Source organism: Zootoca vivipara, chromosome 5 (assembly GCF_965207765.1).
Source record: "Zootoca vivipara chromosome 5, rZooViv2.hap1.1, whole genome shotgun sequence".
NCBI classification, from domain to species: domain Eukaryota; kingdom Metazoa; phylum Chordata; class Lepidosauria; order Squamata; family Lacertidae; genus Zootoca; species Zootoca vivipara.
The window spans coordinates 45,805,366-45,820,269 of record NC_142588.1 but is presented as its reverse complement, the minus strand read 5'-3'; the positions used below and the strand labels follow the sequence as shown (position 1 = coordinate 45,820,269).

Below are 14,904 nucleotides of genomic sequence, written 5' to 3'. Positions count from 1 at the left end.
CTTCTGCCCCCCCCTCCCCACTCTGGCTGGCATGAGCAGCAGGGCTGCAGATGCAATTTGTTCCCTCTGTTTGAATAAATTCTGCCCCTGTCCAGGTTTGGATTGCAGCCTTGGATTGCAATACTCTTAATCTTAATTCATCTCCTTTAAACACAGTTTATTACTGTATTGTGTTTAATTTGGAAGCATGGGCGTAGGCAGGGGGGGCAGGAGGGGGCAGGTGCCCCCCCCTAGAAGCAAAAAAATTAATGTATTTTACAGACCATAACCAGCACTTTTCCCCTCCAAAAACTGAAGTGGAAAGGGCTTTGCTTTAGCAAGAGCAGCTAAGTCTCCGCTTGCTGGGGGGGGGGGGACACAGCAGTAACAAAAACACATCAAATAAATAAAGCAAAGTGGCTACCAGTAGTTAAGCAGTTAAGACAATGGAGCATATATCCCCAGGCAAGATTCGATAGCTGACCATTTCACCCTATTGTTCTTAAGTGGCAGTTGTTAATGAGCATTCAGGAGCATTAAGAGTTCTATTGGCGATTTAATGAGGGTGCAGACTCAGAGGATTCAATTTGAATAAGGTGGCTCTGCAAGGCTAAAAAGAAGTGAATAAGAAAGGGGGGGGCTGTAGCTTTGACAGACACAGTGATGTTTATAAAAAGCATTGGTGTTCTAGTCTGCCCCTCCTCCTGCATCTGTATACTGTAAATCAGGGGTGGCCACCTCCCAAGAGACTCTGATCTACTCAGAGTTTAAAACTGGGGGTGATCTACCCCCTTTTGGGGGGTTCAGGTCAAAGCTATTGAGTTTTTTTTAAAGGAAGGGAAGCCCTGTTTTTTGGGGTTTAGGTCAAACTTGTTGAGCTTCTTTTAGGAGGGAGGCCCATTTTTGTTTAGGGTTTCAGGTCATAGTTCAACTTTTTTGAGGGAGGAGGAAAATTTTGGGTGAGCTTTTTTTAGGGGTGCCAGTGACCTACCAGTGATCTACCACAGACATCCAGTGATCTACTGGTAGATCACAATCTACCTGTTGGACGTGCCTGCTGTAAATCAAGCAGAGCGAAAGCTGCTTACAAGGCTCCTGTACATGCAGAGTTCCAGCATCACAGCGTCACCCAGAGGCACCCACAAATATGAGTTATCCCTCTCTCTATTTCTTCCTTCCTTCCCTCCCTCTTCCATCCTTAATAAAATACGGGGGGGGGCAGATAAGCCCCACATAGAAAGCCCATCAACATGGGGGGATGACTCTTTCAAATACGGTATTTACCAGTAATTGGGGGGGGGGAGAGAGGCACCTAGGCCTCTAGGAGTTGGCTGCTATGCCTAGGAGTAGGACAATTCAAGAAAGCAGAACGATGCATATGGTATGGTAATATATCAATAGAATCGTAGAATTGTAGTCGGAAGGGACCACAAGGGTCATCTAGTCCAACCCGCTGCAATGCAGGATTTTTTTCCTAAGGTGGGGCTTGAACCATGGTTGAAATATTATGCTGATATGCAGCAACGCCTCGGAGCCGTCGTGGCTGCGGCCATGCCTTGCCTCGCCCTCGCCCGCCCTGCCACCCCCTCTCGCCTGCCCGACCCTCCCGTCCTCTTGCTGCAGAGTTCCAGCATCACACCGTCATCCAGAGACACCCACAAATATGAGTTATCTCTCTCTCTATTTCTTCCTTCCTTCCCTCCATCTTCCATCCTTAATAAAATAGGGGGGGCAGATAAGCCCCACATAGAAAGCCCATCAACATGGGGGGGATGACTCTTTCAAATACGGTATTTACCAGTAATTGGGGGGGCACCTAGGCCTCTAGGAGTTAGATGCTATGCCTAGGAGTAGGACAATTCAAGAAAGCAGATTGATGCACATGCTATGGTAATATATCAATAGAATCATAGAATTGTAGTCGGAAGGGACCACAAGGGTCATCTAGTCCAACCCCCTGCAATGCAGGCTTTTTTCCCTAAGGTGGGGCTTGAACCATGGTTGAAATATTATGCTGATATGCAGCAACGCCTCAGAGCCGTCGTGGCTGCGGCCATGTCTTGCCTCGCCCTCGCCCGCCCTGCCACCCCCTCTCGCCTGCCCGACCCTCCCGTCCTCTCCAGCCAAGCAGGGTAGCCGCCAACACTACCAGCCCCAGAAGCACAAGGTGGCCGCTGCTGCCACCGCCACGATGTCATCAGGCCCGTTGGCCCTTTAGCCCCGCCCACTTTGTGGCCCCTCCCCTTCTGTGCCTTGGCCCTGGCTACGCCCCTGTTTGGAAGATACCTTTCTTTTGTTTTATACACATACACACTACTTCACTTATGCACAAATACTGGTGTCCGATAGCAAGTATTATTTTTTAAGTATAATAATGGTTTAAATTTGATGGATAATCTAGCTAGATCAAACAAAAGCCTTGAAACAAACCGGATATTAATTTTTTTTGGTTTAGGCTGAAGACCTTCATTAGATATGTTCTAATCAAAACTGCTGTGTCTGAACTTATTGCTTTTCCCAATGCTTCACTGAAACCAGTGTTGATAAGATAACCCGTTCATATTTTTCAGGCGTTGCTTTTATTCCTGCCAGTGTCTCTTATCTGATTGGAACTAATATTTTTGGGGTCCTTGCACACAAAATGGGACGGTATGCTGAATTTAAACATTATCTAATTCCTTAACACAGTTGTACAATATTTTCTATTCTTTCAGTGTTCCTTATGAGAAACAAACTGCAGCTTTCATGATTAATAAATTAACCTGCTGCTTTATTTTAAAGTTATTATTTTAGTAGTAATTGTAGTAGAAATGCTGAAGTAAAATACATGTTTAGTGCCTACGTTTCTCGGTGTCTAAAAGATAATGTTTCTTCTTTCATAGGTGGCTTTGTGCTCTAATCGGGATGGTAATAGTGGGAATAAGCATTTTGTGTGTGAGTACAAGTTGATACTTTGGAGAGCAAATTCTGTTATTTCTATAATTTGCTGGTGGTTCTATCCTTTTGGTGTGGGTATTTGAATTGGGGAAGGGTATTTGGGATTCAGTGATGACAAAAACTTTCTTCAATCTTAATTTGAATTCAATCCCCTGAAGGATGCCGTAGCATTCGTACTTTCTTGATTTCATGCATGAGAATATGGAGAAGAGAGCTGCGGTAAAATTCTATTATACTTGTTTTTCATCTGGGTTGTCTTCAGGGCCGTCTCCAGCAGGTCGGGCGCTGAGGCGCGGAGATCGCTCCGGCGCCCCTGCCCTCGCAGTGCGCAGCACAGCTTCTGTGCGGCTTTGCCGCACAGCACCCCCCCTACCAGCCCGGCGCCCTGGCACCCCACGCCACTGGGACTACACCTAGAGCCGGGCCTGGAGAAGACTGTCCACGGGAGCGTCAGCCCCTGCCCCCTCCCACACAGCGCGGCTGACTGTGGTGGCGGGCGCCTCAGGCTCGGGAGTCGGGCGCAACTGCCTGCTGCTGCGGGTGCCAGACGACTGCCGCGGGCGCAGCGGCTCGGTGCCTCTGGCAGCCCGGCGCCATGGTGCATTGCGCCACCCGGCCCTGCCTACGGGCCGGCCCTGGTTGTTGTTGCACACAGTCTCTTCATTTACAGCAGCGTCACTATGGCTGATTAGCTTCTTTTAACTTGAACCTAAACTGTTATGGGCTATTAGATGTTTCATGTTTGATGCTAGTAGGGAGCAATCGTATGTTTCTTGGGAAGGCAGCTGAAGGGCCCTAATAAACTGTGGACCTCTGTGGGTTGGTGGAATGAATGAATGGTGTGGCATGGTGTCGGAGGCCTCCCTGGTGTGGCAGGAAAAAGCTGCCATGGGTGGGGCCAGGAACAGGATACATTTGGGGAATGCTAGGTGAGGCTGTTAATCTTCAGGATCCAATTCCCTCGTTTCCCCAAAATCCCACTTTTAAAAGGCTCAACTAAACTAATCCAAAGCTGGAGCTGGCATAGTTAATTCACTTCCATACCCTGGCCATTGTACCCTTCTCCTTGCACCCTGCCCTGTGATTGCTGTATATCAGAACCTACTGACTACAGAGCATAATAATAATAATAATAATAATAATAATAATAATAATAATAATAATAATAATAATAATATTTTATTATTTATACCCCTCCCATCTGGCTGGGTTTCCCCAGCCACTCTGGGCGGCTTAAATAAAGGTCATATGATACAATCTAGTAAGCAGTTTGATGTTTGATTTTGAATGTTTGCTTTTCTTTTTTCAGGTGCCACTTGCTAGAAATATATATGGACTCATAGCACCAAATTTTGGGGTTGGTTTTGCCATTGGTAAGGAAAACACAAAATACTTGTTTCTGTTTTTTGATGTATTCTATTTTTTTTGTGAGTCACTCAGACAATGTATGTTATTGAGCGGCATATACAAATACTAAGTAAGTGAATCTGTAGTTGGGAAATTGATTTAGTGGTTGAAAGTATGACTTCAAAGTTATATACCAGTACAGGATCACATTTGAATGTTATCCTAATAGGCATGGGCATAGCCAATGGGGGCAGGGGGGCAGCTGCCCCCCTAGATCAAGTAAAACAATAGAAATAACTAAACAATCACTTCGGTTCCGCCCCCCAACAAAGACCTGCCCTCCCCCACAAAAATCCTGGCTCCATCCATGCTAATAGGGTTAAAAATAATCTGCACTTTAATATATTTGTTAATAGATAGGACTCAGATTAGATTTCTCTGGATGGGGTGAATGTCCACCTGTGTGCATAACTGGGGAGGAGTAGTCCTGCCAGGTGTGCATTCATGTTATCGCATTTCAAGTAAAGGCTGGTGCCTATGCACCAGGCTGGTGACTGATGGGAAAAGGGAAGGAAGGGGAAAGTACTCTGTTAACTTATGGGGATTGCCTCCCATGCTCTGCTGTGTTCTAGATTTTAATGATTATGTTGCAGCATGTCACCCCAAACAGTAAGGCCCATAAGCAGACTTTCATGTGTGGCTTTGCTTACCAAACTCCATATGGATGTATGTGCTTAAAAAAATCAAGGGAAGCTTTCTAGACTGTAGATGTGTCGATCCTTTCTGAATTGGGCCTGCTTGTGTGCATTTCCTAAGAGATGGTTGCTTTTTTGGGGTGGTGGTGGGGGTGGCTCTGAATCCAGAACCCTTCCCAGCTTCCACTGCTAATGGGTGATCGGCACTGCCAAAGCTGACTTTATCTGCCACTTACACTTAGCAGTGGGTGTGGCCCACAGCTACAGGTGAATAATTCTGGCTTGGGCTTTAGCTTCTGGGGGTGGGTGGGTTATGACATAAATTTTCAGATTTTTTATAATGTAAATTCCCTACTGTTCCTTTCCTTTCCTTTTAATGAGCAATTTATGTATTGCTTGAAATGCAAAAGGTGAACAGATTCAGGTTTGTTTAAGTAATTCAACCAGGTATATTAGCAATCTCATGCAAGTGTGTTTAGACTGTGCTGAGAGCAGTAAAGTCATGTAAGTGTCTTTATTATACAGTACAGGAGTTGACAGGTGATGAAATAATTGGATATTCAGAAATTTAGCTTCTTCTGAAGGTCTTAAAAGTTCTCTGACTGAATAACATTTTTTCCAATTCTGGAGAAAAGGGCCAGAGGGCTGTTCAAGATTATAATTGTATTAGGTTTTGTGAAGAGGGTGGTTTAGCATTTGCTGGAAGATCTTGTGTTTAGGACAACGGCACCATCTTAAAATGAAAAAAACCTCATACATTCAAAGATGGTGTAAGGAAAATTGAACACAATATATTTGCCATAAAAATGAGCAATTATCTCACTATTATCTGTTTTTTCATATATTTATGCTTTAAAATAAGTTTTCTAAACTGTGGAAAAAGGAAAGGTCTTTCTCAAAATAGCATTTGTTTTCTCCCTATCATAACCAGGGATGGTGGATTCTTCGATGATGCCTATTATGGGTTACCTTGTTGATCTGCGCCATGTTTCAGTTTATGGAAGTGTCTATGCAATTGCAGATGTTGCATTTTGTATGGGATTTGCTTTAGGTAAGAGCTGAATTTGCCTCTTGAAATGCATCTAACAATACCAAAAGGATATTACAAAGGCCTTGGAGCAAATGCTGGCAAATGCCAGCTGCCTGGTAGGCTGCAGCAATAGTGGGGTTTGCTGCATAGAATAAGCAGGTCATAAGGCTGTAGTAGAAGGTAAGAAATATCCCTTTCCCATTGGCACTATTAGCTGTATCACACAGAGGCTGTAGTCATGCTGTTCAGTCTCCACACTATTGGGGTAAATATCTACCCAAGTCTCTGTTAAGACAAGGCAATTGCATTGAAAACCCCATCAGCTAGACTCTCTTCTGAATTGATCAATAAGAGTATTCTGCTTACATACAGAGCTAACAGCTTCTTACAGGGATGACAAAGTTGTCGCAACCTGGTCAGTAAGGAACAGCAAGAAACTAGCTAGGCTGAAGTCAAAACCCTTGACATTCCATTCATCTACATTCTTTCATTTTCTCTCCCACCTTCACACTTTCTTTTTACTCTCCAAGAGAGATGTGGCCGTAAGATCTTAGCTGGCCCAGGCCCTTGCAGACCCATACATTCTGCTTCCACAGATTACAGAAAAAGAGAGGACTCATGAACTGGTATTAATTCGTGGCTACTGGTGTGTGTGTGTGTGTGTGTGTGTGTGTGTGTATAGAGGGAAGGCAGAATGGCTTTCTTTCCCTTCCATTTCTGTAATTATGGGAACTGTTGTCAAGCCTCTTGCTTGGTAATGAAACAAAAGCACTGAACTAGTGGGTAGTTTTAAAATCCATGTTGGATTTGTACTATCTTCACGGGCTTTAAAAGGCATTTAAAAAATCAATAATTTCCCAACACACAGGTTTTCAAGCATATATTTGTTAATTCTGCTCACACAGTATTTTAGGTCTTTTTTATTGCTCACAGATTCTTTTAGGCTAGTTCTTGTTTTTCTTATGTATGTACCCTAAGATTTTTTTAAAAAAAATGTTTCCCAAAGGTCCATCTGCTGGTGGTGCCATTGCAAAGGCAATTGGATTCCCATGGCTCATGACCATTATAGGAATCATTGACATCCTCTTCGCTCCTCTGTGTTTGTTTTTGCGCAGTCCTCCTGCCAAGGAAGAAAAAATAGTAAGCACAAACTTTTTCTCGCTTTGCTGTATTTGAATTCTGATATATTTTAGTACATAAGCAAATAGAAAAACGAACTATTTTGTAATGTTCTATTTCACTAGCTGAAATCAGTATTTTGTATTGAGTGGGGTAACATGGTTTGCCCAAGACAAAAAAAGTGCAAGGCTGGCTTATATTTGGGAACCAGCAGGAACAAAGTTACTATATTTTGGGTGAAGTTTGAATTAACAGTACAAGTTAGACATCTGGTTTTCTTTGATGTGTAAGACTTCACCACATTGCCGCTGGAATTCAAGTAACTATGAAGAGTTCACATGGAAGGGTATTTGAGACTAACACCTTCTCTGAACCCTCATGCTGACTAACAAATTGTGTCAAAAACCTGAGGCAACTTCAGGAACAGTGGGATGTCTTGAGAACCTTCAGGCATCTGATTTCAGTGTGAGAGCCCTCAGGATTGCTGCAATGCTAGGAGATACTTGGTCCCAATTCTAAGCCATCTGTTGTTGCTGAAAGCAAGAAAATGCTTAACAGATATACTAATGCACAGCTCTGTTCTTTTGCAGGCAATACTTATGGACCATAACTGTCACTATAAAACCAAAATGTATACGCAGAACAACATCCAGTCACATCCAATAGGCGATAATGAAGAAGAATCAGAAAGTGATGAGTAGTTTCTGAAAGCCATATCAAGTAGATTAATGTATACAAGTGTTTCCTGTGGAACATCTCATCAAGACGTTTTATTTGTACTGTACTTTTAATGGTAAAATAGTAAAGAAGAAAAAGCCAAAGGTAGATTTATTTATTGCCCTTGATTATGAAGCAGATTACCCACTGCCTTATAAAAGGAGAAGGGAAGCTTTTATAGGAGTTTGCTACAGTGTCAAGAAAATGCACTATATTTTGATTAAATTAGTGTAAATCTAAATCCAGATCTTTGCCTTTAAAATGTCAATTCATTAACACTTTGCTTATTCCACCTTTTCTCTATTTGACTGATCAGCAGCAAAGAGTGCCTGAAACTAACAATGATAAATTATCTGATTGTACACTATATAAAGAAATGAAAATGTTGCATTTGTTAAATAGCTTTCCTTGAAACAATGAAATTGAATACATAATCCCCCAAATTATCTGCATTTCCTCATTATTCCTGGAGCGAAAAACATTGGAAAAAATATGACAATTGTGAAGGATACATTTAATTAAACTCCTTATTGGTTCATCTCTAACTACTATTTACAGATAGTAGGCACTACACCAAAAATGGCTGTATATTATGCTTGCCAACACATTTGTGCAACTTAGGTGGGGAGAAAAACTATCTGTATCAAAATATTGATTCACAGTGCATTATACGATTTAAATTTCAGATGTGTTACTAGGTGCACACCATAAATTAAATCCAAATTGTGTCAGATACTTACAGATGCAGAATACTAGCAGATTTGACAATCCCTCCCATATAACACGAGAAGACAGTTTAGACAAATATATGACACTAGAAGCAAAACTGGTCAATGTCTGAACTGTGTCACCTAGAGTCAATTTGAAACTTCTCAACAATTCTAATAAAATTGTTCTTTCTTTCACTCTCTTAAAGCTTTATTTTGATTTTTAATTAAGAGAGTTGCAAGACACAAATGTCTCCTGGGGGACCTGTGTGTCTGCCCATATAATATAAATCTAAGAGCTATCAATTAGGTAGTCAAATTTTCACTCTTGGCTGGCCCTTGGGCATGAGACTACAGAACCACAGCCTTGGAAAGTATTCCTGCTCTGGGTAGAGTAACTTGCAGCAAGGGGATTTGGAGAGAAGAGTACTGTGTAGATTGCTATATGGGAGGAATGTAAAACCCCTGCCTCTTCTAATTGGTAGGCAACTCAGCAGTCCATTGAACGCTACAACAGTGTTGTCCTTCATTTGGACCTGAGCTCATGAAAGGATGTGTGGTGCCCTTAGTTGTGAAAATAGAATTCCAACAAATGATAGACCCATGTATCAATATCAAATATTTAGTGTCATGTACTTGTCATGCTGTTTGTAAAACATGATCTCTGTGCCTTCTTTCATTTATCAACAGATGGTTTGTGTCTTAAAGAAGACACTTTGTTTACATATTTTTGTAAGTGTATATATTGGTCAAAATTAGAGATGCTGTAGATTAATTATTGTTAATTATGCAGAAAAGTAAGAACTTGGAATGTTATCATTTCTTGGAACAACCCCAAAATAAATGGTGGACAATTTGATGTTGTTTTGCTACAAGTGATGTACAGATTAGTACAAAGACTCCAACATTGTCTTCTAGGAATAGGCTTATTTCATCATGCTATTGCACTCTTGCTGTAACAGCTCTTGATATGATCATACGAGAGCTTAGGGGAAGCTGTTTCAAATCACACTTGTTCCTGCATGCTGTTTCCATATCCTTAAGTCATCTGAACAGCACCATTCCTAGTGCACAGGATGGTATAGTGACTGATAACGAGAGTACTCTGTTCTGTGTATTTTGCAAAGGGTGCTTCTATAGCTGTAGTTGCAACTTCTGCTGCAAAGTTACTTAAGAGTACAAGATTTGGTCATATACAAATTCAGACTGCTAGACTTAGCTTCCAGATAAATGTTTGTACTTTAAACAGATTTTCACTTGCAAAAACGGAACGTCTCTGTTCCCCCTGTGGACTCAGGTTAAACCCACACAAGATGAAATAAGTGCCTTAAAGCAACTTTCCAAGGTTGCATTGCCACTTTCAGGATATGTGACACTGAATCTCCCCCCCCCCCCAATCAAAATTCTGTGAAGTTTAGGTTTGCAATGCCAAAGTGCATTTAAGGAATTTATACTATTTTGATGTAGTAGATTTTTATCTATGCAGCTTTGCAGGGGAATTGATCCTGATAGGCAGCTTACAATACTTTCAATCCCCTGCACTTGTTGACCCCCCCCCCCCCAAATGCAGGAGAAATTTAGCATGCTCCCTAGAATGTATCATTGAATCCTCTGTGCGGATGTGAAAGATGTTCCTTAGCTAACAAGTCAATGGAAAGGAAGAGTGAAAGCAGTCTATACCACTGACCCATCAAGCTCAGTATTGTCTACAGTGAGTAGAAGTGACTCTCAAGGGCTTTAGGCAGGTGCCTTTCCAACTCTATCTGGAGACGTCAGGGAGTAAAGATGGGGCCATCTGCAGACAAAGCGTGTTCTCTATCATTGAGTTGTTTCCCAGGGCATCACCGAAAGGATTCACTTGAAGATAAAAACTTTGGATGTCAATCCTCTACAACATGGATAAGATAATATCTGCAGATAAGTACTGAAAATATCCTATAAATATAACAGCTTGCAACAGAGAAACTCAGAACTTATTTTAAAAAATTTATTAAAGCTTGTTTTCATGATAAAATCATGTCTGACAATCATCTCGGGCAGACGTTCTATAAATATGTGCAAGTGTCAAGTAGTTACATACCACTACATCAAGATATTCTTGCTTTCAGTGGCATTTTTTATTTTTAGCTATGTACAGTAAAGCACAGAAGCAAAGAATATAATAGGAATGTATTAATACAGCTTGCCTCTCAAGATCAGTGTTTGTTATAATTGTTTTCCCTTGCTACCATACAATTATTTTGCCACCATTCTCACGCAACATTTAGAATATTGCACTACATTTAATTTATTATACAATCATCATAGTAGAGTATTGATACCAAACTTTTCATGCCCGTTTCATTAACTGATAAACTATAAGGTATTATTTTGAAAAAACCTAATGCCTATATTATTTTTGCAGCTGTTTTTCAAATGAGCAGGTGTTTCAAGGCAGTACCTGGACTCAAGCTAAAAACTAATGGAGAATTATTCCAGACCACCTCTGTTGGTAAGCAACCCAGAAAATAAATTCAGAGATAAAATTCATTAAACACAATGTTGAACTCTTGGAGGGGTTTATTTTTTGGAAGTATCTAGTATAAGTTATGAAGCAGATTTTTTTAAGAGCAGAACTGTACCCTTTTTTATTACTAGTATGGATTATATTCTAATTTAATATTTGGCTCAGTTATGTTTTTTTAAAAGCAAAAGGTTATTTTTAAGGCCAAAAAGATGCAAAGAGGTTGTTATCACTTCCATACAAACTGAAAAGCAGATTCAACATAGTAGGATGTCTGATTGCTTGTCTGTCAAAATAAGAGGATTTAGGTGTGCTAGCTTTGCCAATTTCTACAGGTGTTTGTATATATAGCACAGGGCCTAAAATAATGATATGCGTATGGAAAACAAAGCCTTATGCCACATAAATGTCAAACCCCCCAAAATATATTTCGTATCAGACCAGCTGGGGCTTTAAAAAAATAAATTTAAAAAAGGTCCCCAATTTCTGTTGGGCCCAGGAGCCAGTAAAGAAACTCACATGCTATATTAAAAAGCTGGGTATCTAACTATCATTTTTCTGTTCACGATGGCATTACAACCAGCGGAAGTAAATTATTTTAGCATTTTATTTACCCTTTAAACATTAATTAACACACAAAAGTCATACATTTTGTGGAAAAATCAATGCTTAGGTAAACAGAAAAAGCTACAACTCAATTTAATAAATAGGTCTTTATGCATTATAATATTACAGTGATATGTTCTATAAGGCTTCCGCCTATTTTTACATTAACATATCTTTGCTGGTACATTTCCAAGAAATTGCTGTACAATATTGGTACAGCTTATGATCAGGCAAAATTGAATGTTTGTGGTCTTTAAGGGAGGAGAGAGGGGGAGATGAGCACCTACTGATAATTATTTGAGCTTTGAACTAGACATGCTTTAGAATTCTCTCCCAGCTTACAATTCTGCTAAACCCAGAAAGTAAAAAGGTATTCAAGTGTCAATTTAATCTTCAAAAATCTGTGACTGAAAAAAATTATGGAAAGTAAGCATCATGATATGTAGTAACACCTTTACTAAATAACTGAAAATAAAGCCTGTGTTGGCTATGATGCGTGATTGGCAAAAAACAAAACACCCCTGCTCTGAAATAAATCAAAGAGCCAAATAATTAGACACAATCAAATCTTCAGAACCTGGTCCCCTTGGCTGTAAATTTCAGCATGCAGTTAAAAATCAAAAGGAACAAAAAATAAAACAACTTTATTAGCATGAAACTAGAAAAAAGTTCAAATAAATTAATCTTCCAGTATAAACTTCCAAAATGTTCTTTAAACACAAATTGGACCAGCTATGTCAACAAAAAACAAGGGGGACTGTACTTGTAAAGAAAACTATAACCATACCCTTACAGAGATTTAAAAACAAAACAAAACTGGAAAAAGCAGCTTGTATACATTTTACCAGTGTTTAATTACATTTTAATGTATCTGGTGTGGTTTTGATTAAGTGCAAAGTATTTTCCCAGTTTATCATTCTCAAGGCCAAATGTGCAACATCAATCTACTAAGTCATCAGATCTTTCAAGCTCTCCTTCTTTTAGTAGTTGTTCGAGTACTGGCTCCATTACTAGAGCACTATCAACTTCATTATCCATTTCTTCATCTTCATATTTATCCTCTTTTCTGGATTCCAGGTCCAAAGCTTCTATATCTTCAATGCCTGCTCTGTAGTGAATCATAAGGAGTGTTAGGGCTTGCAATCGTTCACCCGATTTAGCCAATGCAGTAGACAATAGCATTTTTTTTCTTGTATCTGTTGTTTCTTTCTTTTCTCTTATTAAAGAATTGTTATTCTCCAGTTCCTGGTCTATTTCATACTGTAGTTTTTCCAACATAACCTCTAATTTCAGGATCCTTTCTTCTGTAGGCAAACTTCTATAAAGGTCTCGACCAATTTCTTTAACAGCAATGTAGACACTATCATCTAATCCGCCTTCCTTTCTTGCTAACTTTACCCCTGAACCTGCTTGCTTGGAAGGGCTACTTGGACCACCAGTTTCTGTGTCGCTACCTTCATTATCGGAACCATGTGGCGTGGGCTTTGGCGAAGGTTCTACTACATCAGCCCCTGGCTCACTACTAACACGAACCTTAGGAACTTGACGAAGATTTAACAACCGGGAGCTAGTGTTGATGATATGTCTTGTTAAACCTGTTGTTCTGTTTGCAGTTTTCAGTTCTGTATCAGCACGAGATGGTGGTACGCTTAGATAATCAGGGCTATCAAATTTAAAAGTGCGAAGGTCTCGTTCAAGCCGTCTTGTGGCTCCTAAACAAAATGGGCTTTCTGTTAGACATTTTTCTTGACATTTTTTGTGACAAACATATGCACAAACCACACACTGTGATGCTGCTTTAGTCCAAACTTTTTTTTTACAGTAATCACACCAAGTTGGATTCTGAAACTGGGTGTCCTGAAAATTATGCTTGTTTTCAGTGTAGATAATCTGTCCCAAATAAGGATCGTCTTTGGGAAGAATGGGAGCAGACTCATCTTCTGAAATATTTTCTTTTTCTTTTTCCAGGAGAAAACTGGAGTCTTCTGGTTCACCCTCCTTTAAATATTTAAAATGTATAGTAATATCACCGTAACAAAAATTTTCATTGAAACCTTTGTGAGAAATCAAATTACGCAATGCAGTTCTAGTTACTGAAGCTTTAGGTGCAGGAGGATTTAATCTAAATTGTCTAATAAATTCCATGGAGGATGTAGCTATACAATCTAAAGCTATTTCTTCAAGTTTTATGCTTTCATATCCTAAACAGAGAAGCCCACCTAATTTGAAAGGATCCCTACACCAAACGGCAACATTTAGGTACTTGTGCTCTTTTTCTACATCAAATATATAGGAAGAGGTCTTTGTCCTTGTCCATTTACCTAATCGTTTGCGATAAGGAATTTCTGGTGTTTCCCATGAATTATGGTTTTCTGTAGTTGACCTAGAACTTTCTGAAGATTCTGAAGGTTCCCTTACTGTTTCTAATTTGTTTGTAACTGCTTTGTGTGTAACTGCTTTGGGACTCTGTAATGATTCTGAACCTTCCTTTATTAATTCTAGTTTGTTTGTAGCTGGTTTGTTTGTAACTGCTTTAACATTCAGTGTGGAATCGAAAGGCTCCTTAACTGCTTCAGGTTTATTTACAACTAATTTGGATCCTGTAGGTTCTTCTTCTATGTCAGTATTTTTTGTTAGCTTTTCTGAATTTTTATCTCCATTACTTGCAGGAAGTGGCTGCTTCTCTGGTTTCTCAGCAGATAAGTCACCAGTTTCTAGTGTATTTTGAACTTCATTAGGAAGTGGTGTGATTTTAAACTGTGGCCTGGGAGGGACAGGAGGTTTACTTGTCTGTTTGTTTGTTTGGTGGGTTGCATCTAAATTTTCAGCATTTTTTAATACCACTTGTTTGGCTGCCTCTCTGAAAAGTGCCTTTCCAGTTGCCTGAGGACTTCCCAAATGTCCCTTGCGGCTTAGTAGCGGTGATATAGTTCCCAGTGGTTTCGCTGTAGATGACACTGTGGTATGCTTGGGACTGGTTGAAGAATCATCTCCGGGTTCATATGACTTTAATTCATTTGCCAAATCCTCAAATTGTAAATCCAGTTCTTTGTTTTCTAGATCTGCTGATGTCTCCTCATCTGGAAACACTGAGTTTACAAATGGTGCAAGACTATCTTGCGGTACTGAATTCTGTTGGTTATAGCCAACAGGCCTCTCATAATGTACGATGACTCTGTCACCAGCCTGTCTGATGAGCTTTAGCACTTGTATTGTTGATGTAATTTTCACTCCTGTCAAAAAAAGAAAAAAATCCAAGAATCA

General features: G+C 40.1%; 2 protein-coding genes across 4 annotated transcripts in view; one reads left to right on the top strand and one right to left on the bottom strand.

The window, feature by feature from the left end:
- The window catches only part of SLC18A2 (solute carrier family 18 member A2), a 28,995-nt gene extending 19,605 nt beyond the window's left edge, over positions 1 to 9,390 (top strand). For both annotated transcript variants that reach the window (XM_088670527.1, XM_060274777.2), the window contains 6 exons: positions 2,550 to 2,628; positions 2,862 to 2,913; positions 4,226 to 4,289; positions 5,890 to 6,009; positions 6,995 to 7,128; positions 7,698 to 9,390. In XM_088670527.1, coding sequence (XP_088526653.1) covers positions 2,550 to 2,628; positions 2,862 to 2,913; positions 4,226 to 4,289; positions 5,890 to 6,009; positions 6,995 to 7,128; positions 7,698 to 7,808 — 560 coding nt within the window. In that variant the 3' untranslated portion in view covers positions 7,809 to 9,390. The remainder of the gene's footprint in view (positions 1 to 2,549; positions 2,629 to 2,861; positions 2,914 to 4,225; positions 4,290 to 5,889; positions 6,010 to 6,994; positions 7,129 to 7,697) is intronic.
- Positions 9,391 to 10,504: 1,114 nt separating this feature from the next.
- PDZD8 (PDZ domain containing 8) overlaps positions 10,505 to 14,904 on the bottom strand; it is a 141,404-nt gene continuing 137,004 nt past the window's right edge. For both annotated transcript variants that reach the window (XM_088670526.1, XM_035137519.3), the window contains one exon: positions 10,505 to 14,873. In XM_088670526.1, the coding sequence (XP_088526652.1) occupies positions 12,580 to 14,873 (2,294 nt within the window). In that variant the 3' untranslated portion in view covers positions 10,505 to 12,579. The remainder of the gene's footprint in view (positions 14,874 to 14,904) is intronic.